Source organism: Psittacula echo (genome assembly GCF_963264785.1).
Source record: "Psittacula echo genome assembly, chromosome: Z".
Taxonomy (NCBI): Eukaryota; Metazoa; Chordata; class Aves; order Psittaciformes; family Psittacidae; genus Psittacula; species Psittacula echo.
This window is the reverse complement of record NC_137742.1, coordinates 85,660,872-85,684,586: the sequence shown is the minus strand read 5'-3', so window position 1 is coordinate 85,684,586 and position 23,715 is coordinate 85,660,872. Positions and strand designations below refer to the sequence as shown.

At 46.2% G+C, this 23,715-nt stretch overlaps 1 protein-coding gene across 3 annotated transcripts in view; it reads left to right on the top strand.

The window, feature by feature from the left end:
* Nucleotides 1-70: 70 nt before the first annotated feature.
* CFDP1 (craniofacial development protein 1) overlaps nucleotides 71-23,715 on the top strand; it is a 66,406-nt gene continuing 42,761 nt past the window's right edge. For all 3 annotated transcript variants that reach the window (XM_080637400.1, XM_080637399.1, XM_080637401.1), the window contains exons 1-5: nucleotides 71-466; nucleotides 538-643; nucleotides 1,229-1,448; nucleotides 3,196-3,296; nucleotides 20,131-20,235. In XM_080637400.1, coding sequence (XP_080493526.1) covers nucleotides 412-466; nucleotides 538-643; nucleotides 1,229-1,448; nucleotides 3,196-3,296; nucleotides 20,131-20,235 — 587 coding nt within the window. In that variant the 5' untranslated portion in view covers nucleotides 71-411. The remainder of the gene's footprint in view (nucleotides 467-537; nucleotides 644-1,228; nucleotides 1,449-3,195; nucleotides 3,297-20,130; nucleotides 20,236-23,715) is intronic.

Below are 23,715 nucleotides of genomic sequence, written 5' to 3'. Positions count from 1 at the left end.
CTCTGGGCGCCCTCTCTCAGGTGCCGTCGATCGCGGCTGCAGAGGCGCTCTAGCGCGCTAGTAGCCCTCTCGTCGCTGCTCCCTAAGCTCCTGCTCCGCCTTGGAGGTCTAGGCGTCGGCTGACCCGCTAGGGGGAGCGCACGAGCGGCGGCGACGCTCTGGGCAGCGGTGTTGCGCGCGTGAGGCGGTGGCGGCTGTGAGGCGGTGGCGGCTGTGAGGCGGTGGCGGCTGTGAGGCGGTGGCGGCTGTGAGGCGGTGGCGGCTGTGAGGCGGTGGCGGCTGTGAGGCGGTGGCGGCTGTGAGGCGGTGGCGGCTGTGAGGCGGTGGCGGCTGTGAGGCGGTGGCGGCTGTGAGGCGGTGGCGGCTGTGAGGCGGTGGCGGCTGTGAGGCGGTGGGGCTGGGGCCGGAACTATGTCGGGGTCGGAGGAATACTCCTCGGCCGAGGACGAGGACTACGTGCCCTCAGGTGAGCGGGGCGGTCCCGGTACCGTTGTTCCCGGTTGTCCCGGTCCCGGTGCTTACCCGCTGTGCTTGCAGGTGCGGAGTACAGTGAGGACGACGTGAGCGAGCTCGTGCGGGAGGAGCCGGCTGACAGCCCGAGGCCGCCCCGCGGCAGGAGGATTCCCCGCCGCCCCGCCAGCAGGTACAGCCGGTTCCGCACGGGCGTGGTATGCCGGGCAGGAGAGTCCGCCTTGGCCCGGCCGGGAGCCGCCTTCGCGGGTGCTCGTTCGGCCGGGTGCTGTGATGAGGGGCTGGGGGATGAGAAACGCTCTTCTTCGTTGCGATTCAGCACCTGAGATCCTCAGGCTTGAAGGAGATCGTCCTGAAACCCCCCTGCAGGAGCCAGTTAGTTTCCTTCCAGTAAGACTTTTTAAGTGCAAAGTACTTTTGGTGGGAGAAACCTACCATGTGTGTAGTTTGAGTCCAGCTCAGGTTCTCCTCCTGTTGTGGTTTCTGCAGTATCCCAGAGCCCGTTATACCTTTACAGGTACACATATACGTGTTTTGCAGTCTACTTCAGGAAGACAGTCTGCTTCAGTCCTGTGGTGGTTTCTGAACAGCATCGTCTTTGAATAAAGCAGCTTCACCCCCAAGATGAGAGGAATTGCCCTGGTAGACTGTCTTAGTGTAAATATGAAATGCCATGTTGCTTCACTGTTCAGCTCTGCAGTAGTGTTGTGGCACCTCAGTATATGTATTTATATCTTTTGTTGGTGTCTGCTCTTAGGAAGAGGAAGAAAGGAGGTCTCTTGCTAGAGCCAGATGAGATAGAGGAAGAAAAGACTCAGAGGAATGAAGAAGAGGAGGAGGAGGAAGTGGATAATGTAGAGCAGGTGGAAAGAAGAAAAGAAGAAGAAATAAAAAAGAAAGAGGATGCTCTTTGGGCCAGTTTCCTCAGTGATGTGGGACAGAAACCCAAACCAGAGGCTTCCACTCAGGCTGAGAAGGTAATGGGGCCCTGGGCTTTCACCCAGAAAGGATGGGGAGGGCCAAAGCTTTAGAGCAGGCAGCGTTGGCTCTACCTGGTGCTAGTTGAAGCTGGGAGAGGCTGGGCTTGTCCTTGCCCCATCTGCTTAGTAAACATAGAGCCTCATCATGCAGCAAACTGTAAGCTGCTGGTTTCCTTGTGGCTGGGGAGGTGTATGATCTGGCAGTACTGCTTCTGGAGCTGCTTGTCTGCATCTTGGAATGCTCACAGAGCCCTGCTGGCTTCCCTTTCCGTTCCTGGATTCTCATTTGATACAGGAGTGGCACAGTGAGCTTTGGTCTGAGCTGTGCTGGTGGCACAGCTCTCCCCTGAGGCTTGTGCCTTTCCTGATACTCCAAATAAAACAAAAAAGGAGGGCTCTGTATGTGTGTGTGCGTGGGGAAACTGAAGAGACTCCTGCTGACATCTCTGTGCTTTGCTCTTCATCCTTGTACAGTGAGGGAGGCTGGAAGATACTGTGTGTTGGGATGGACACTGGTAACAAGAATGAATCAAGCTTTCTCTGGTTTCCTTTATATGCCACATTAAAGTGCTCTCGCTCCCTGTTTGCAGAGGTTTTCCGTAGGAAGAATTCTGTGTGTAATTGTGTATTTAAAAGAATTTGGTTCTTAATAAAACCATATGCATGTATTTGCCTTGTAAAGCCATTCACACCTAAGGTGATAGAATGGAAGAAGGTACCAAAACTCACCCTCTTTTCTTCAAACTGTCTTGGTTTTTTCCCTTTTTGAGTGGCCAGACAAAAGAAGTATTTTCTAAGTCTGGACTCCTGAATCAGTGACACTTGGCAAGTACAGCTCCTCACTGCGTGAAGCTTCTTTCTCTAACTGTTGGAGGGTTGCAGAACAGGTGTAGTCATTCAGTCCTTGCTTCTGAACCCTCCTGCTTTTCTCCACCTCACTTGTTACTGGCTGAAGACATGACTGCAGGTAGAGTTTGAGAGGAGGAGAGAGTAAAAGTTTTGAGCAATGCTACAGGCAGAAACCTAAAATGTGAGTGGTCTGTGAAAGTTCCTCCATGGCCCAGAAAAATTTTTTGAAAGATGCAGTTCCTCTATTCTCTTTATTAACTTCTTAATTTGGACTTCAGTTGTCTGCTTGAAGATCTCAGTGGTATGTGGCTGATTTAGAGCAATAATTTTGGGGATTGTTTTGAATATTGTGGGGTATGAGGCTTTTTATATATGCTGTTAAAAGCTGTAGTTGTGACTGAGTAAATTAAGAAGCGTTACTGCCAGATTGCTTAATAAAGATATTTTCCTCTCAAAGAGACATTGTTGACAAGTAGCTTATTAACTTCAAGGTTGTCTGCAAAGATCAGTCTTGTGTTCTTCTATATTATTGAGTAAAAATAAACGTATTTGGGTGCAATCCACACAGTTAGTTTGGGAGAACTGAGTCTTAAGGCTTTTGCTTGCTTTCTGAACCACAACAGTGTATTCTTGCGTATTCCTACATTTAATTATAATTTCACATCTCATTTTGGCTCTGTTTTGATCCTTAAGCTCCAGTGAGAGTCTAGAACCAAAGTAGGGAACTTCCTTTTGGTGGCGGGGGTGTTTCCTTCCTTTTGCTTTCTGTGGGTGACTTGCTTTGACCAGCCAGCCTAAATTGCAGTGGGACCTGATGTCCTTGGCTCCTTGGAGTGATAATTCAGCTTGGCTTCACAAATTCATTGTTCTGCTTTCTCCTTCATGTATTTTGTAGGCCGAAGGAGAGAGGAGTGGGAAGAAGCTTCAGGAGAAACCAAAAGATTCAGGAAAAGTGACAATCACCAAAATGTTTGATTTTGCTGGTGAGGAGGTCAGGTAAGTTGGCAGATGTGACACTGCAGGCTCAGCGCAAACTGAGTACTGCGTTTCTGTGGACAGACTGGAAACGTGCTGTGAAGCATGATATATCTTTTGCCTTTAAGTTTAAGATATCCCTACCTGAGGGCTGCAGAGTATCCTGGCACAGGCTACCCTGAGAAGCTGTGGCTGCCCCATCCATGGCAGTGTTCAAGGCCAGGTTGGACAGGGCATGGAGCAACCTCATCTAGTGGAAGGTGTCCCTGCCCATGGCAGTGGGTTGAAACTGGGTGAGCTTTAAGGTCCCTTCCAACCCAAACCAGTCCGGGATTTGCAGACCTCAGTCTTTCTTCATCTTCAAAATACTCCTGAAAATTCACTTTGACTTTCCCACCTGGACAGTGTTTAAAATGGTTGTCAAAGCTTCTAACCAAAGCAACCAAAGGCTCCACCCACTGGGAGGGTTGAGACAAGGAGAAAAATGGTGTAGAGCCCCACATGGATGACAGTAGTATTTTATTTCTTCAGTCTAGTCCAAGTCCTGTGTTGAGAGCGGATATTTGCTGACACTTTCTCTGGTGATATTCACAATCCACTGCACAGATCTTTAGATCTTTAGATTCGTGCTCAATGCACGAATAAGTGAGGGCTTTTACCTCTGAAACAGCTGCAACAAAAATGATGGGTGCAGGAAAATCATCTTTAGGTTGAGTTTAGCCTGCAACATGCCTCTCTGGATGCACTGCAGAAACGGGCAGGCATTTTATAAATGTGTAAGATCAGAACAGAGAGGCCTCTGTGAACCCACTTGAAATCTGAATGCATTGTGACCTTGTGGTTATTACCACGGTGTTTTGTTCTGTTTTGTTTTTCCAGTAGGTAACTGTAAGCCTGGTTTTGTCAGATAAGAATTTCGTCTCTGTGTATGACAGCAGAGGGCAGCAGTTCTCAGCAATAACTCCCAGATTTTAATCTGGAGTCGGAAGCAGGAGAGCAGTGGCTTCCGCTGCTCTTGCTGTTAATGTCAGTACTACTGCCTGAGCTGTTTGAAAAATCTGGGGAGAGCCATAGTGACGACTTCCCTGTTTCCCTGTGCAATCCAGGCTGTGGGAATACCCTTCATTCACTGATGAAATTGCAAAGAACTGTGCCATTGCAGCTTTTCTGAGACAGAGGATCCACCATATCCTTTCCTCAAAAGGAAGGGCACAGACTTTCCTGTGGACAGATAAAAATTTGTAGCAGAAATTCTGTAGCAAAATTAGTCTCCTAATGCACTCTCCCTTCCTAAGCTGCCAGCTTGCTTGCCTCTGATTTTCCTGTTCTTTTTCCTGGTTCAAACACAATGTTCTGCTGGGTGAGAACAGCCAAAGCTGTGGGATCACAGGGCCAACATACAAAAGCCTTCTTGTGTTCTGATGTATCATCAGATGGCATACAGCAGAACTGGTGCTTTAGGGTTGCAGGAAATCAGCATGCAATCTTGTTTAAAGCCTGGGCATGTCCATGTGTGTGTTGTAGGTGTCATGTCCTAACATGAGCATAGACATGTATCGCTTAAAGGAAGGAGTTGATTCACAGGGAAGCTCGCCATGTGGGCTTCCTTCAGAACAGGAGTCTTCCAGTTGTGGAAAGGAATTCTTTTGTTGTGCAATTTTTTGAGAAGTATAGGACCCTTTAAAGCAGGGAGCTAGCAAAAATGTCTGCCTTGAACCTTCTTGTTCACCTGTCTCTAGGGAAAGAAGCCACAGATAATTATGATTTAAGTGTAGAATTACTCGAGTTGGTCTAATTCTGGCATTCTAGATTTTGTGTGGTGGTTAAAGATTCACTTTGCCAGTGCTGCTCTTGCTTTTATCAGTAATATTCGTTGGAGTGGTTAGAGAAACTTCCTGTGTCCCTCAAGAAGTGGCTTGCCTTGTGAATAGAACATACCCAGGGCTCCTAAGCTGCTGAGTTTGTGCTTTTGATATCAGTATCTTATCTGTAGGTTTTTTTATAGCTGTAGCTAAGTTAGCTAAAGGTGTATTTTTCTGCACCGGTTGCTTTTCTAGTGTCCTTTGTACTGCTCAGTGTTGTTTCCCTTAGGCACTGCAAAGGAATCGATACGTGTGACTACTAATTTTTGATCAAATAGACAAAAGCAGGAAAAAAGAAAAAAGGATGACAGGAGACTGTAATTCTGCAAAAACCACCAAGGCTGATGTGGGTTTTGTTTACAGCAGCTGTTCTATCAACAGGTTACAGAGCCAGCAACAGACACTGCAGAGAACTATGGGGACCGTTTTCTGCTGGTGCCAGGATTACAATGTGCTACTTCCTCTGATAACAGAAAAATCCTTGAATGCTTTTTGCCCCCATGAATTTTGTAATGTTCATAGCTGAAGCTTTTGTGTTGTTTGCTACATCTCGCATCTCTAGATGCATTACAGTGTTAGCTGTGAGTAGAAGGAGTTACCACTGCTTGCAACAACTGCTCTTTTCCAGTAATGGCAGTAGGTCAGGGCCAGAGGACTGCTTTTACTTTAGAATAGCAGGAGGTTGTCTTTGCACAACCCTAAAGTCTGCGAATGCTCTGAATACCAAAGGCTGACTTCCTTGCCTGGGGAAGCAGCTAGCACATTGTAGTTTATAAAGGCCAACACATGGTAGTTGTGTATGTGCAGTTGTCTGTGTTTCTGGACCAAAAGAAGTGAAATGAGAGAGCTTCCTCTGTTGCCTTCCTTTCTAAATGGTTTGAGGCTACTTTGGGTGTTGCTCTTGAAAGCTTGAGAAGAATTTAGATCAGTATTTAAGCATTGATAGATTCAGGGCACAAATTTTGATAGTCTGCTCAGTAAAGTTCCTGACAGAAGATCATTTAGGCCTGATCTCATGTTGCGGAACAATGTATTTACTCCTGTATGAAGATGGTATAATCTCTTGCGTGATTGGAGTAGCAGAAGTCTCTTGAAAGACTTCAATCTTCGACTGCAGGGCTACACTAGAACAGTGAAAGACCTTCCTCTTTAAGCTGTCAGCTCTACTATAGGTAATTGTTGCATTTAATGTCTGTTGTGGTTAGTCTGTGCTTGTATCAGTTGCTAATGCTGATCTTTAGGTTCTGAGTTTTACAAATTACCAATCCCCAAATAAAGCATCAAACTTAGTGGCTTTTAATTTTATAGAATATATGATTTAGTATTAGGTTGTAAATCCAAAGCTTTTGAATCCTGGAACTAGAATCAATCTTTCAATTGATTTCTAAGTTTTCCACTTGCAACTTTTCTGTCTGCTTGTCATTCCTTCCTGGTGTTAAGTAGATTAGGGGCAGCAGGTGACTGTCAGCCAAATGGCTGTAACTGTGGGCAGTGGGAGCAATTTGCAAAGGTAGTTCAGCATCTAAATGTAAGTTCAAGTAGTTTCTCCCTGACAGAGGAGATTGAAGCTCCTCTGAAGCCTCCGGTTTATGAACTTTCCTCACAATGCAGGATGTATGGTTGCATTAATGGGAATTGCATCCCTGGTGCTAGGGTTTATCTATTGCAAAATGTAATTGCTGTCTGATGAGGCTTGTTTTCTCTTTGGCACTCCAGACTGCTTTGGCCCTTGGCTTTCTTTAAACTGCCATTTTGCTTAGTGTAGCAGAATGGTTCTCTTGTGCTCCTTCAAAGAAAGTCAACTTTGTGTCCGTTCAGGACTGCAGCAGAACATGGCTCCTGTACATGCAGCTGGCCCAGCCCCCTGGTGTTCATCGCAGGCAGTGTAACAGCTTGAGAGGGAAGAGTGAAACTGGGCCATTGTTGGAGTAGGTTTTAGTTTGAAACATCTTCTTTGCACCTTCATTTGACTTGTGGGAAGCAAAACAAAATTGAGAGGAGGAATGGTGGCTGGCTTGAGTGCTAATTCAGGAATGGGAAGCCTGTGTGTGACACCCTGCTTTGTTCTTACATTGCAAACTCCAAATAAAGGGTTAAAAGCTAGAAGCTTCCTATTTCTTGCATATGTTCTTTGTTCATGTGGTTTAAATCCAGAGCTTTGCACACTTGAGTTATTCTGCTGCTGGGAATGTTGTCGTAGTACTGCAGAGTTGCTAGGCTGTATTGAGAGTGTTGTGCTGGCAAAACTGGCTTGTGGTGCTTCAGTGACCCTTGGCCACTTGTCTGTGCCTCAGCAAAGCAGCCAAGCCAAAGCAAAGCCATAGCAGGGCTCCACTCTCTGTCACTGGGGAGAACCCTACTCTTTTCCTGAAATCTGACAGGGCATTCTGTCACAGCTCCCTTTGCTTTGCCACAAGGCTGTCTTCTTCAGGAGCACCAGTCTCGGATCCAGAAAGACTCCCTCCAAGCTGGGCAATGGCCTCAGGCCTCTGCACTGTGGTCCTTTCCTGCTCAGTTCTCACTACTGTTGATAGGTGGTAAATAGCTGACTTCTCAGAGGCAGTTGCTCCTGACCCTGGAGGGCTTGCAGATCAGATTTTGCATTAACCCTGGAGTTTTATTCTTGAGCTTTTTCACTGTGTTTGCACACTCGGAGCCTGTTTCTTTCAGCACTCACGTGTCTGTCAGTTGTTCTTGTGATGTGAGCAGTTCTGGGCTTCTTGCCACATCTAGAGCCAGAATTTCCAAGCATGCTGAAGGCATCATTCTTACTGCAGTGTCAGAAACTGCCAGAGCACAGAGCCCTGACCCTGAAGCACCTACAGGCAGGGAACTGAGAGTTTACTGTGGGACCTTGCATAATAGATAAATGTTACTTTCATATTTGAAGGCTGAGCAGATGGGTGAGATTTTGCAGTTTGACTGAAGCTCATCTTTTCAGGTTGAGCTCCATAATCTTTATCTGCTTCTTAAGTGCCTGTTTCCTGATTAATTTGGGCTGCTTCTGAAAGTATTCTTCAAGTTTGCCTGATTAAAGCTTACTGTTGCTTTGGAACTTGGTGCTGGAATGCCCGTGTTTGGTGGGGCAGCAAGCCTGTCACAGTACACTCGCTGGGAGAGCTCTTGGCTTAAATTCACAGCCATGAAAATCATCTGAGTAAGGGTGCTGGTTTTTTTTTCCCTCCTGCTCCAGGGAACAGATGATGACCCAATTCCACAGATATTGTTTGTGTTTTTTAGATTGCTTTTAGGTAAGTTTTAATGAGGCATTTAGTGCAGAGGTACATGTAAGGGAGCAGAAAGCTCTATGATGTTTTTGAAGCTCTTGAAGGCTTTACAGATAAAAAGAGAGAAAATCCTTAGCTTTCCTGCAGAACTTTCTGTCCATGTATCTCAAAGCACTTTTTAAAGAAGTGGTGTTATTCCCTCTTTGGGAATGTGAAAACTGAGGCATGCTGGGGTTGCTGACAGCCACTGACTCACTGGGACTCCTGCATGATGGTCTGGCTGTCCTGATGTCATGGCTCAAGATACCCAGGCGTTCAAGCTGAACTTGTGCATAGCATGCATCTAATCAAACTGGAAGGGCCAGTGCCAAACATACTGGACGATAAGCAGCATCATGCAGAGTGTGTGACTTGCCGCTGGATGCAATTAGGGTTTATATAGTTTCATAGAAGGAACTGTGCAAGCTCATGGCAAATAAATTTGTCTGGGCTGTTCTACGTGAGACATGAACTCCATCTCTGGATAAGGGCTCCCTGCTGTTAACTCTTGTAGGGGACTGGATTTGTGACCTGCGATAGCCTCTGGTCTACTGCAGTATGACTGCTTCTATTTGTGTGTCCACCATCCTGTGAGGAAACAAGTTGTGCTGCTACGTGTGCTGAGCAGAGCAGAGCAGCAGCTTGTGTTCTCGGTTAAGGAAGGTTGATGGTTCATAGTGCAGCTCTTGCATCATAAAGGCAAAATACAAAGCTTTTAAAGAGATACATAAAGTATCTGATTAATAACCAAATAGTTATTAACCTGAGCCAGTAAAAACCCCAGTGATTTAAGTTTATATTTCATCTGCCACAGTTGAAGTGTGGGGTGAAAGAGAATCTGATTTTCATCCATTACCATTTGTAAATGGTTAACATCTGGGATGTGCCTGGGGGTAAAAAAGCCCAAAACCACAAACTCCTTACTCATTCTGTGTTGCTGCTTCACAGGTTTTCAGCCTACCTCAGGGAATCAAGAAAAAAGATCATTCGGAGGAGATTGTTCTGAAGTTGGAACTTTAGGACCTTAAGTTGGATTGGTGTGTTCTGGTGGTGATATTCATGATTTCTTGAGCAGGAGAAGCAAAGGTGAAGTGAGGTGGCTGGGGGCAGGTTCTTGCCAGGAGGCTTTCCTGTGCTAATAAAAGCCATTTCTCAGTCAGTAGTACAGATATCCTTTGTACAGAAATAATACTGACAACAGGAATTATGTGGGCAGGGCTACAGGCCATGGCCTAAGTTTGGGGTTTCTGGTGTCCCACAAAGTCATCAAAGTCAATGTATCCTTTAGCTTAGGCCTGGTTGAGTGGGGTGGTGAGGTCTGAGCCCAGTCTGTGGCGTAAGCTGTGCTGCTGGACTCTTCACCTTGGTGAGCTACTCTAGAGAGCTCTGAAGAGCTGGTTAAGGGCTGATCTATTCCCTCAGGGCAAGAACTGCTTAGCTGTGTGCAGCAATGCTGGGGTTATGATTCAGTGTTCTGCAGTTGTACGATGCTGCTTCCTGGGGATTTCTTGACACTGCCTCTCATTAGTGAAATACTGGGTTTTTTTTTTAATCTTAGCTCATCTATGTGCTTGTTGAATAGGCATCTATGTTCTAGACTGCTCACCGTTTCTAACCCAGATCTGCTATCCTCTTCTGAGCTTCAGCCCCTTGGATTCCAACCATTTTTAGGAAAGAGTAGGTGGAAATGGCAGCAGAAGTAGATCAGACATCTGAGAACAACCTGAGCTTTCCAAAGTACTTGTTCAGCCTCTGATTTCCTTCTCAGTGGCTGTGGTATCCTCTCTGCTCCTTGTGTGACAACTGAGACCAGCTGAATGTGACAAAGTTGGGAAATAAAGGGGGTGTAAGCCAAAGAGTTTGGGAGACTAATACCTCTTTTATTGCTTTACTTTCAAGACAGTTAAGGTTAACTGTTTTGAAAAGACAGAAGCTGCTGCTTCTGCTTCTTCCTGACAAGCATCAAGCCAGAGTGAGGAGAGGCTGAGGGAGTGAATATGTTTCAAGGGGAAACGGGTAAAAAGAGCAAGGAATTCACTGTTACAGGTCTTGGGATTTAGAACTGGCACAGAGAGCAATTTTAGAAATGTGTAATTGTCCGTCTGTGTTTTTGCTCTCTGGTCTCAGCATAGCTCAGTCAGATGTGTTGGGCTAATTAGCACTGAGAACATGGAATACCATTAACTCTCCTTACTTTGTAATGCTTTCTGGGAAACTCAGCGTATGAATAATAGGAAGGGGTTGGCAGAATGCTCACACTTCTTGCTGGGTGTGAATCTTGGTTATTTGTTTTGTGCTCATGGGGTTTTGTGCAATGCTGAATGAAGGACAGTTGCTTTTAAAATGAGGAGGAAAATCAGTAGTTTGGGTGTGCATCTCTCACTGAGGTTTTAGGTAGTGTGGCACATGTCAGATCAAGGCTGACCTATGTGTGATGTGTTCCATACATGAGGGTGTTTTTTTGTTGTTTTTGGTTTGTTGGTTTTTTTTTTTGCAAAAGCCTGTGCTGTATTGCTCGTGTATGAGTGATCAGGCAAGTGAGCATTACCAGGATCTGTATTGCAAAGCCTTATATATGCAAAGCCCTGCCTTTTTTTCCAGGTGGATAAGCAAGTGATACACAGCTTCCACTAGGTGAGGTAGATGGGTGCTGCAGCTTCGATAGGGAGAACAATTAATTGAACTAATAGGGGCAGAGGGAGAAACTGCTTGTATTTTGGTGTGCTTTGGGTACAGTAGCAAGGAAGTGTTAGGAAAAGCAAATGAATTTCAGTAGCCCCTTGAAAAGCCACTCCAAAGCCTAGCCTCTCTGAGGACTTTTGTTTCAGGTTGGTGACAGTGGCGCTGGACGTTCATCTAGGGTTTATTCTCAGCCCTCCTTGGCTAAGGGGTTCTAGAGAAATGGATTCTAGCCACTTTCCAGTGACGTGAGACTCTCACAGTGCAAAAACCTTGGCTTTTAAGATTTTTCCAGAAATTTAGTCTGAGCATTAGGAGCCTGGGGATGGTGCCTTGGGACCGTAAGACAGCTCAAACCCCCCAGCATTGCATGAAATATCACTGTGACAGCTGTTTATGAGTGGCATTCTAAAAAGCAACTGGTTGCTTTTCTACAAACAAGCAGCAAAATGCAGATTTTGGCATCATAGAATGAAGGCATCAGCCTGTTCCTGTCCTTAAACTATTGTTACTCTTGGAGGTCAGAGCATGCCTCAGTTATCCACAGCTTATATTGGCTTTTTCCAATTTAAAACGAACTATTAAAAACCAGCTATTGATTTATTTTTTATGGTTGGTTGGTTTTGGCTTTTTTTGGAAGCCAGTAGCTGAATATGTTATCTTTCAAAAGATGCTTAAACATGAAAGGGTCTTGGGGGCATGTTTTGATAACCTTCCCTCTGCATGCATCCATTCCTTGATGCTTCAGATTTCCTTGGGGAATCCTAATGCTGTACAAGGCTGATTGGCACGCCGGTGGCTCAGGGATGAAGTCATTAAGTGTGAGCAGGAGCAATGTTGTCTGCTGGTTCACCCACAAGGCATTTGCCTTTCTCAGAGCCAGCTGCAGAAATGAAAACTTCGTAAACAGTGACAAACCTAGCCAGAACAATAAGCTGGAGCATTTACTCCTAAAGTAAATCATCTTCCTGTTTGCTTAATGTGCTCTGAGAAAGGGAATGGTCTAATGAACAGCTTCTATTCAGGATCTTCATTAGTAGCTGTGCAGAAGAGGCTTCTGCTTAGAGGGGGAAACTGAAGCACAGAGAGGCTGTGACTTGCAAAGTGTTACACAGTAGTGCCAGCTTTATCCAGTTCATTATCTGCCATTCACCAACATGCTGACTCCTGTTGTGTTCCTTTGTTACCATGCTTTTGAAAACCCCAAAGCGATGGAGCAGACGTCCACCTGAAAGTCATCTTACGTTTCTAATACTGCTTGATGCTTTTAAGGAAATAACTGATGTGTGCTGGTTTCATTTGTTTATTTTTGCTGGTAATCAGTATGATGGAAAAGAAGGCTCTGCTGGGATCCCCAAAGGTGGGAGGGGTCTCAAGGCATCTCCAAAATGATGGCTTGGCCTCCAGATTAACTTGGGCATTTATAGGTCTTTCAAACCTGTAGTATCTAGGGGATGCATGAGCATTGGGAACTGAATTGCCAGCTGTGTTCTCCCATCTTCATGTTCTTCCAAGCGCTTTCTGCCTGCATGGTGTGTAGTTAATGAGGAAATATGTAAGTAAAAATCCCACCCTTCCCCAATAGGTGAGGGAGGAGGCATTTCTGTACTTGGCTCTTGGACAATTCCCTGACTTCTAAAAATCTGGAAACAGTAGGAGCTTATGACCTGTTTAGAGGTCTCTCGGGGGCTCTTTTGCTGAAGGGGGATTTTTGTCCCTCTGTTCATGACTTCATCGCAGGGGCCTCAGATCCAGTCCCAGCATTTTGCTGCTTGCCCTGTTTTCCTTGCTTCCAAGCTGCTGTGTCATTCCTGACAGCTCCAGGCTCAGAAGGGGCTTTTGATGTCTAGTGGGATGCTGGCAGAGCTGCTTTGCTGCCGTTGAGCCTCGGGTTTCCTGGGATGGGAAGTGCGGCTTGCAAGATGGATTTTTATTTTTTTTTTTTCCCTCTTCCTGTTAACTAAGAGATTCTGAAGCAAGAGGATTTCTGTGTTAGCCTGAAGGGAAGGCAAAGCTGTTTGCTGTCTTACTATCTCATTAACACTTTATAGACCAAGTCAAGCTTAGTCTGGCATTTTCCCCTTGGGGATATTTCTGCTTTTTAGGGTGTGTTTGCTCCTGTTATGATCTGTGTAACCTTTGTGTCCAGTGTTCATAGCTGTAAGTGAATTTTGTACCTCTGACTCTCTAGTACTCCTTCCTTCAGCAAGAGGAGAGATGCATTATGTGAACATTGCATTGCTTTTTAGCAGTGGGGTTGCAGGGATCTATCTTGTGTTTGGTGTACTTGCAAGTCATAGTTAAGGGGGTCAGAGCACTGTCACGCTCACACACAGCAGCTACATCTGTTCACATGGATTGCTCAACTCAGGGATGTGTTCCATAATTTGAAGTTAATTCTTTTGGGAGGTACAAATAAAAATTATGGGATGCCACAAAAGCTAAATGCATGGTGGGATTTTGAGGCAGTGTGATGAGGCTGGCTGAGGGAATAGAGAGGCAAGGAGAGACCAAGTGCTTGGAGAGACGTAAAACTGGGGTGGATAACCTCCAGTCAACAGAGAGGTGAAGCCTTGTGCCCTGGCCATGAGTCACCGACTCCAGAGAGCCATGTTGTTGTGCTGTACCTATTGCAAGGCCCAGTGGAAGCTCAGTAACTGCAGTGCTATTTCCCCTTGGATTTAGAGAGCTGGTTGCAGAAGCAGCAAGCAGAAGCCCAAAAGGGGCCTGACAGCTTGGTCAGCATCTCAGGTGGCAGCATTGTCCATCTGTTTTCTTTACATCTGTCACAGAATCTGTCACGCAGGAGATGATGGAAGAGCGGTTGTTCCCTTCAAGGCTTACGAGGTCAGGATGTGGATGTCAAAAAGTACTTTTTATGCATTATTGATGTTAAAATACCATTCATCTGTTCTCAGATGAACTGGTTTGAGGTGCAGCCTGGGCTGGCTGCTTGGGCAGAGTGCACACCCACTGTTAGGAGCAGCACCAGGCAGCAGCGTGGCCTTCGCCTGGTGTCAGGAGAGCTCTGATCAGATTGGTTTCTGTTTGAAAACCAGCCAGCAGCTTCTGTGCTGATAAGCGGCCCACAAAATTATCAGTCACTCCAGCCTGGTCTTGCTGGTGTTGCTTCAGGAAATAGGCTCAGTTTCCCAGGGAACAACTTCCCCCACCTGGTTTGAAGCTTTGGAAAATGGTGTGTTTTTTCTGAAAGGGAGAAAACAAATCTTTTACTTTGAAATAAAAAAGTGCTGGGACCTGTTAATTTTAGCTCTGTTTGCTTTGCACCAGGCAATCCAGCATAAAATAAATGCATACTGAGTGGGCAGGCAGGTGTAGCCTGAAGGTTGAGTTGTGCAGGGACTTAATTCTCTCCTGGAAGGTGCTCAACAAGTGAACTCTGTGGATTCAGGCTCTTACAGGCGGGAGCACCTGCCAGTGCATATGCAAGTATTCAAGGCCAGCTTGGACAGGGCTTGAAGCAACTGCGTCTAGAGGAAGGTGTTCCTGCCTGTGGCAGGGAGTTGGAATGGGGTGAGCTTTAATGTCCCTTCCAACCAGTCTGTGATTCTATGATCTGTCTTTAGAAGGTACCCAGGACATGACAGCTCAAGCACAGAAGTCCACCAAAAAAATACTCAGACAAAATATTCCTCTTGGCTCAGAAGGGATTAGGGTTTTTTTTACCAACTGTAGAAAAGTTTTGCTTGCTCCTCAAATGATCATTCCAGAAAGCTGGAGGACTATTTAATGAGGCTAGACACAGATGGGGAATACTGGGAAAAAGGAAAAAAAAAGATAATTAGCCTCATTTTCCCCCCACCTTGGTCTGTGATTCCCCAGAGCTAACAACATTAAGATCATGTGGAAAGTCTTATAATTGTGTCAGCTCTAAACTGAGCAGGTTTCCCAAGTGGGGACTGTGTGTCCTGAGTACAAGTGGCAAAGAGCTGGCATTTTCCAGAGCTTCCACTCTTGCTTTCTTTTTCTCAGCATGGTCAGAAGAGATGGTACCTTTGTGCCCCTGCAATTAGGGATCCTAACTATCTTGTCAGCTCCAAGTTCCCTTATACCATGATACCAGCATGTGCTTCCTCAGCCTGATGTGTATCAGGCATTTTGAGGAGAATGCAGTTGTGTTGAGCCACATGGGTATAAGTTGGAGGGATTTTGACATTTGGGATGCACAAGGTTGCTATCACACAGCAGTCTGTGGACAAAAGCCTGCAAGCCTTCCTGATGTGGCTGTTTGTCTTTCCCAGCTTTCCCTGTCCTGCCTCAAAGACCCTGCCTCCTTTTCCCCTCCCTGCTGATGCACTTCTGGAAGGTCTTGCAGGGCATCTCGCTGCTGAGCCAGGCGCTTTCCTGACACTGCAACCTTGGCATCCCTTATGCTAGCTCTGTTTCTTGCAGACAGGACTGGGTTCAGCTGTGCTAGAGCAGAGGCACCTGACCAATGCACTGAGGTGAGTCCTGGGATGCTGGTGCTGTGTGTGCCATGGGAGCAAGAATGGTATGATGTGTTAGATTGGGACCCCCTTCACACCTGGTAACTTTGCACCCATTGTATGACCAGAGCACAGGAGACAAGCTGGTGTATCAGGCTTGCTCTGCCACTGAACCAAAGCATGAAAATTTGGGTTTAACCTTCTTCTGTAGATTAGCTAAAGCTATCTGAATGGGGTGCTCATTTTAGCCTGTATTCCTCCTTCCCTGTAGCTGCTTAGATGGCTATGCAGACTTCTGGGAACAGATCAAACACTTCTTAAATAAGGATGCTACAGTTTAGTACTGTGTGTGCTCTATGGAATGACTCTTGGGACAGCCTGTGGGTTTTCTTCACATGCTTTGGTGCCCAGCCTGCATGACTGGGGCCTTTCCCATGCATGTAAATCACAGCATTTCAGTTGGAGAACATGAAGGGAAGGGTGACAAGTTCTTCAGTGGAAGTTGGAAGTAATGTATCCACACCTGGGAACCAGAACAGCAGGATGGGTGGGTTTGAGTATGCTGAAATGCTTGGGTAACACTTTGAGCTTGGTTCAGAGATGAAGTATCGTAAGTTAGGAGGACATCTGTAAGTATCAGAGAGACTTGGTGATCTAGTTTCTAGCATGTTTTTCCTTATAATAACTTTATATATGCAAGACCTTTCTATTTTACAGTTGCACAGCATCTTCTTCAGTAGCATTGTCAGTGTACCAGGCTCCAGCACAGTCCAGAAAAATTAATAACTCTTCTGTGTTTTGGAAGTCTTATTATGCAATTTAATAGCATAGCAATATAATGAAATCTTTATGGGAAAGTGATGAGAGTGAGCGGTTTTGTGTGTGAATTACGGGGTCTGCAAGCAGGCAAGACAGTAGCTACTTGTTTTGTTCCTGACAATATACTTATTTCCATGTTTATTCCTGGATTACAATATGTGAATAGCATCCCAGTAAACAGTCAGGCAAATAGTTATTTATCAAGTATTTAAAAGTGAAAGGTCTTGTAATTTTCCTTAGTAATGACTGTGATTTCTTCCAGCTGGATTAATGGCTCTCATTTCTCCCCATGAAGAACAAGAAATGTTTTGGTTTCTACATGGAGAGTTATTGTCTCCCATAATAATGCAGACCAGAGGATTTTTTTTTTTTTTTTTTTTCCTTCTTGGCCTCGGATCTGGAAAAGGTTGGAATGTGCATAACCTGAATTAATACCTTATAAAGCCCTTTCATAGTCTTTATTTTGTCACTCCTGTGGAGTGGTTCACGAGTTGCTGCTGGCATCAGCCCAGCCTCAGAGCTACTTTTGTTTCAGTCTATAAGTGGATCTTCTGGTGAAATTGCCTTGAAAGGTCACTTTTAATTACATTTCTGGTGCATTCCTTTGTCCCCAGCTGGCCAGTCCTGCTGGAACAGGTTGCCTGCAGCTTTGCAGCTGAGTTTCTACAGTGGACAACTTCAAAAATACATGCTAAAGCAGCTGCTGACAGGCCAAAGGGAACAAAAAGGGAGTTACATACTGTGCCCAGCCATTGCTACTGGTACCCTGAGGTGGTGGAGGACACAGGTATCAAAGCTGAAGTGTCTGTCATTGAAGGGCTGTGCATCATTTTGAGGGGCTTCAGCAGGTAGAGGTTTCTCCCTTCTCACCTTTTCTGGGATTGAGCATCTTCCTGCTCCAAGAGCTGTGCTGATCCAACCAGCAGCATGCTAATTCTGTCAGACTGCAGGCTAGCAAATCGCTGGAGCTGTTTTTCATGTGCATCTTAGCTTGGTGTCTTCTTTTACCTCAACTGGTAGGGCAGACATTGGCCAGTTTTGTCTCTGGGTTGGTGAAGGAGGCTGAAAGTATTCATGAGGTTAAGATCCGAGCTCTGCCACAAGCTTTGAAGACTTGCTGCCCATTCATAGAATCCCAGACTGGTTTGGGTTGGAAGGGACCTTAAAGCTCATTTAGTTCCAATCCCCTGCCATGGTTAGGGACACCTTCCACTAGACCAGGTTGTTCCAAGACCCATCCATCCTGGCCTTGAACACTGCTGGGATTGTGCCTGTCCAGAGCTATTTAATTTTGCAATTCCTGTAGGCTTATGGGAGCAGAGTTAGTGATATGGTGTGCTTTCTCTGACTTCTGCTTCCTTTCCCAACCCCTCCTCTTGGTCCTATACTCTTCAAGTCCCAGAATCGTGCAGGGTTTGCCTGGGCTCTAACCCAAGAGCAGGTCCTGTGGCTGTATCGAGGCCAGTGTAGAGGTTTTTTTCCAGGTGTGTGGTAACTATGCTACACCTCTCGAATTCCTGTGTGCTCAGGATCTGCCTGATGTTTCTCATGACTGCTCATGTGCTCTTTGCATGCCTCCAGTGGCACAAGAGTGCAGGGGGTGATGGGAAGAGGGGGGCCCATGCCACAAACCAACACTGCAAAGTGCATCAGAAGTGATGCTGCTCCACAGCTGGGCAGGACATGGCACCAGCTCTTTGGCTGCTGTGTTTGACATTGAATAGACTGTGTGACTGTATTCATGGGAACATGGCACTTGTGCCTGGGGGAGCTCTATGGGGCATTCTGGCTGATTGCAGCACAAAGACGCCAAGTTTATTCTGTTGAAGGAAACTGGATGTACAGTAACCTTTGGTGTGTGACTGCTGTTGCTGAGCACTATGCGCAGTTCTGGTGTCCTAGCATAAGAAGGACATGGAGCTGTTGGAGCAAGCCTGAAGGAGACCATGAGGATGATCAGAGAGCTTGAGCGCCTCCTGTATGAAGACAGGCTGAGAAAGCTGGGGCTATTCAGCCTGGAGAAGAGAAGGCTGCGTGGAGACCTCATAGCAGCCTTCCAGTATCTGAAGTGGGCCTACAAAGATGATGGAGAGGGATTCTTCATCAGGGATTGTAGTGATAAGAAAAGGGAGAGTGGCTTTAAACTGAAACGGGAAGTTCAGGTTAGGTGTAAAGAAGAAGTTCTTCTTAGTGAGGGTGATGTGATGCTGGCAGAGGCTGCCCAAGGAAGCTGTGGCTGCCCCATCCCTGACAGTGTTCAAGGCCAGGACGGGACCTGGAGCAACCTGGTCCAGTATGAGGCATTCCTGTCTGTGGCACTGAGTTGGAACTAGATGATCTTAAGGTCCTTTCCAACCCAAACCAGTCTATGATTCTATAATGGTGTGTTTGGAATGTCCTGAATTGGGACAGTGCTGTAGCAAGGCTTTTGTTTCTTCCCAAACTGTTTTTCCCCATTTTCCACCTCTTTCCAATCTGATCAGCACCCACTTCTAAATATTCATAACATGGATTTGTCTCTCTCCCCTTGACTGCTGCTAGTTTGAAACGCATGTGACAGTGCAGGGGGAAATGGGGTTAATCTGCACTGGCAGGACCAGGCAGAGAAGGAGGTGTACAGCTCAAGAATTTATACTTATTTCTGAACATGCCTTTTCCACCGAATTTGCAGTCTGCAGAGAAGGAGAAATGATTTCCCTTCCCTAACAGCTTCTTCAGATGCTGTCAGGGCAGGGACATGGGTGCGCTCGTTGTGTGCGAGTGGGATTTCAGGGCATCAGTGCCTCCAGTCTTAACAAACAGCTTCACAGTGCTTCCCTCGAAGCCCAACCCAGTGGTAACCGTGCTGGGTCTGCAGCTCCTTGGGTTTGTCCATGTCTGTCAGCCAGTTCCTACATGGAAGCTGCAGTGTTGGGTTGGTGGGTAGGAGGCAAGCAGCGATTAGCCTGACTTGTAACCAGGGCAGATCCTGTGACTAACGAGGATCAAGGAACAAGGGAGCAAAATTATTAGCTTGGGAAACCAGGACAACGTCATTAAGAGCTCCTGAGAGTATGGAAAGTGTGTCACTGGAGGAGGCAGGTGATTGTAAATGAGGGGCTAAAGTAGCCGGGATTTTCTAACAATTAATTACTGAGTGTGTTTTCTAGAGATTCATTCTCATGTTTGTAATACATTCCCTGCTGTGGGTGCTGTATTTTTTGAAGTTCAGTATTTTGCACCCTCAGGGCCTCAAACAAAAATTGAGTAGAAACTGAGAGCAAATTTCTGCATTCTGCCTTGTCAGAACTTTTCCTCCCATTCCACATGCCTGGAGCCAGTTTCTGTGCTCTGTTTTGGGATGCAGATGTTGCCAAGCCTGTGAGATGTGGGTTGCAGAACAGCTGTGGCATAAGAGGTGCCTCACTGACCCACAAATGAGGAAATCAAGAGCCCAATTAAGAGCCTGGAATTGCCCCCAGTGACCTGAGCAGAGCATTTAGTAGCTGCTAGTGAGACAGGCCTGCTTGAATGAATAAACATTTGCGTTTGTTTGAAGAAAAAGAAAACCCCTTCCTCCCTCAGCTCTAATTAGCTAGTCTTTTTCTTTTTTCTGCCATGAATATAGAGGGTTTGTCACTGGCATGAAATCTTAACAAGGTGCCTGTTCTTCAGCCTGAAGCTGCGGGAGGTGGTGTGGGGACTTCTGCACTTCTTTTCTGTGTTTCCTTGGATCTTTGTTTTTGCTGTTGTGAGTACAGCTCTTCCTTATCCTCTGGTTTGTCTCCTTTTCCTCCAACAGAGTGACTAAAGAAGTGGACTCAACCTCAAAAGAAGCTAAAGCTTTTCTGAAGCAGCAAGAGAAATGGCAGTCAGCAGCTCCGACTTCTCTCCCAACAGTGTCTGGGTGAGTATGTGGTTTCTCTGCCCAGATACAGACCCTTAGTGAGCAAGACAGCACTCAGCATACAGTAAAGGCTGTGTGGTATTTAAGCTAAGGGGTAATTGTTTTCTGCAAGATTTCAGTTGGGGGAGAGGAAAGTGGGGGAAGCAGCTCATGAGTCCCCATGACTCACTTTGTAGGTTCAGGCTTGAATTTCTCAATCCTCGTAACTCATTCTTCCTAATAAGGAAATATTGTTTTGAATGTCTTGAGCAGCCTGATGAAACTGCAGGTAGCCAAGGAACATGCCTGGAATTGCCTGCAGTTCCTTTGACAGGTGCTTCTTGGAACCATAAAAAGCCATGACAGGCTGGGCTATGGCTTCTTATAAACTTTCTGGGAGCATTTGAATGTGAGATTCCTTTTTCATGTTCTCTAATTTAATTTCAATGTGGATTTGTCGCTTTGTTCAAGCTCTAACACCTAATTCTGAGACTATCATGCTTGTCAAAGATACAAAGAGGTCAGTTCCCCTGAGCATCTGACATGCCTCTTTGTGGTTCTTGATGAGCTTGGGAGATCACCTGCTTCTCAGGAATAGAGGAAACGCTTCTATGTTCCAACAGTGATTTTTAAGCCAGTCATTTGTATTTGTATTTATATTTATATGACATAAGCTGCATATGATTTGGTCACATAGAAACAGCACCCATCAGATAAGTACATTGTTTTTTCCATCTGCTGAAGAGCAGTTCTCCAGTGTGAGTTCAGGCTGCCTTTCCCCAAGATAGGTTGTTACTCAGTTGCTGCAGCTGGATTGTCGCTCATTTTTCCAGCTAAGTGTTGCATAGCTTGTAGTTAGATCACGGCAATGAAAGCATAGTAAATGTGTGTGTGACTTCACAGCTGCTGTTCCCTGAGATGAATGAATGCATAGATGAGCATATTTGTCTTGCTGCTGTTCAGGCTGCACAAGGGTTTGTCCCTGCAGGGCGCATTAATTGTAACCTGAGTGTTGTGTTACATGGTTTTGTGCTGGAAAACTTGCCTTGACTTGGACTGGCACTCTTTATTCAGTCTGGGCGGGCACAAAAGGGGTTTGGGTGGCAGCTGAAGCTGGGGCACTTCCCTGCTGTGCATACTGCTGGTGGTCCCATCCCTTCAAACCTGCCTTCCAGTTCCCCCAGCAAATGCCCTGCTGCACTGAGTGCAGGTGGGTTTGGTTGCCCACTGGGAAAGCCCCACAGGCTGCTCACCTTCCTACTGTCTGAGATCAAAGTTTCTTCCTGTATCTTACTGGCCCAGAGGAGTAGGTGGGTGGCCAGTGGGCCTGCACCACTAGTCATTACCAAGGTGCATGGCTGCTTGTGCTGGAGATCTAGTTGCTCAGGAGAAATACCCAGAGCCCATTTTGAGTTAATGCTGCAGGTATCTGAAGTGAAGAATCCACATCAAATACGGAAAAAATGGAATAAAAATCAATATAAGAAATAATGAGTTCAAGGACTCTAACTTTCCTCCAGTGTGATTATTTTGGTGGCAGCTCAATTAGATGGTTGTTCAGTTTGCTGATGTGTGATGTCCTACTGACAGTTGCTTGCTCAGAACATGAGGTGGCCTGGCTGCAGGGAGGGGAGGGGAAAAACGCCCTGGGCTTGTTTGTCTTACCTTCTTTCAGAGCAGCAAACCCTGATGCAGTGCAGCCGCACATGCCTTCCATCTCCTAACCTGCTGCAGAGTGTCCTGAGTTTGTGCAGTGATACTACAGCTGAAGTATAGCAGTCGCATTTTGATTAACATGTGGAACAGCCCAGTGCTCTTGAGAGTTCAGCAGGAGACCATCTGGGGCAGACTGACCAGTGTATTCCCTCTGGCATGACAGTGCTCCATGGAGTTTTCTACCTTGGAATGGTATCCAAGACTGATTCCTTAGGCTGCCAGCAAATATGCTTGCCTTTGGACTTAGGAAGGTGCTTCCAGCTGGGAAGTCAGCCAGGGTATTTTCAGGTGAGAGAATTACTAGCAGGCTTGCAGTGTTTCTTAAAGCCATAAGCAAGTCCTCGTGTGTTACAAAAATTACAAAGATCAGATTGTAGACTTGGAGTCAGCTATTGTCCAAGCCCTGTCCCTGTGGAGCGAACAGCCACAAAGCTTAGTGACAAGTCTGAGCAGCACCTGGGAACTGACAGAATTTGGTGTAGCCTGATGACTCTTTGCTGGTGCCCCTTAAAATAGAAGTTTTGGGGGAGAGAGTGCATTTTTCCCTTGTACGTTACAGGAGAAGCCCCAGTCTGGGGCAGTATCAACAGAAGGCAGTGAAAAACCTGTGGTTCGAGATCCTAGATGTGCCGCTGGACACCCACTGTGCTGTGAGGCTTTGTCAGCTATTCAAAAAAGAAGAAAGCCTTGCCCTTTGTGCAGGGCATTCAAGCAGCTTAGAGTGGCCTCTCTGTCTGGCTTTTCTTTCTTCACCTCGCAGGCAGCTTGCGTTATTTCTGGATGCAGCCAGCCTACCCTGCATTTATTTAATTTTCCTTCTCTAAACAGACAGAAGTAATCCAGGAAGGTAGCCATCACAAAACTGAACATTAGGCTCCACATCTCCACATAAAAACCCTAGCAGCACAACTGGTTCAGGGGAAGAAATATTTGGGGCTGAGAGTGCATTTCCTGAATGTGTTTAACATCCATACCGGATGTGCTATAAAAAGCTAGATTTGTGCTTGTGAGGGACATGGGGGTGGTTGGAGGAGAATAACTTAAACACTTGGCTGTAATTAAAGCCAGGAGTACAAAACAACCCACCCAGTTCTTTCAGCAGGCTTTGCTAGAAAGGTCAGAAGCCCTTGGTTCCCAGGGATGCAATAGTTTCCCAGCCTTCCCATTATTCCCATCGTGTCCTCCCGTGACATCCAGCTAGGCAGTGGTTTGTCCGTAGTGGGTGTCAGTTTGTTGGAGGGGTTTGAGGCTGATGCTGTGTTCCATTTGTGTTTCTGTCATGCTCTTGGGTTGTGTTAGACTGTTGCTGATGCTGTTAGGGGTATTGGGTGTGATGAGGGTATCCACTGACCCTTTCTAATTTGCTGTCACAAAACAATAGGTGGAAAGCTCCTGATGTTCAAAAGAAGTCCTCCACTCACCCCACTAAGCCTTCTTGCCTGTCTGTTTTAGGGCTTGTTTCCTATCCTTATGTTGCTCCAGGGCCTTTTGGGGGCAGCAAGAGTAGCTCCTGGCTGTAAGTGCGTGACCTGATGTAGGGGTCAGTTACCTCTGTGGGCGTCACTGGTGTTCTAGGAGCTGCTTTATGCCCCCTTCCTGGGCCAGGCAGGACCTGCAAGCTGGGTCAATCGTCCTCTGTGCTAGTAATCCTATTTTGCAGCCACCATTTCATATTCAGAGGATGTTAAAGCAAATGAAATCCTCCATGCAGCTTAGAGCAGAATGACTGTGTGCATGTAGTTGTGCGTATGTGACTTGAGACACAACAGGGGGGTTGAGCTCCAG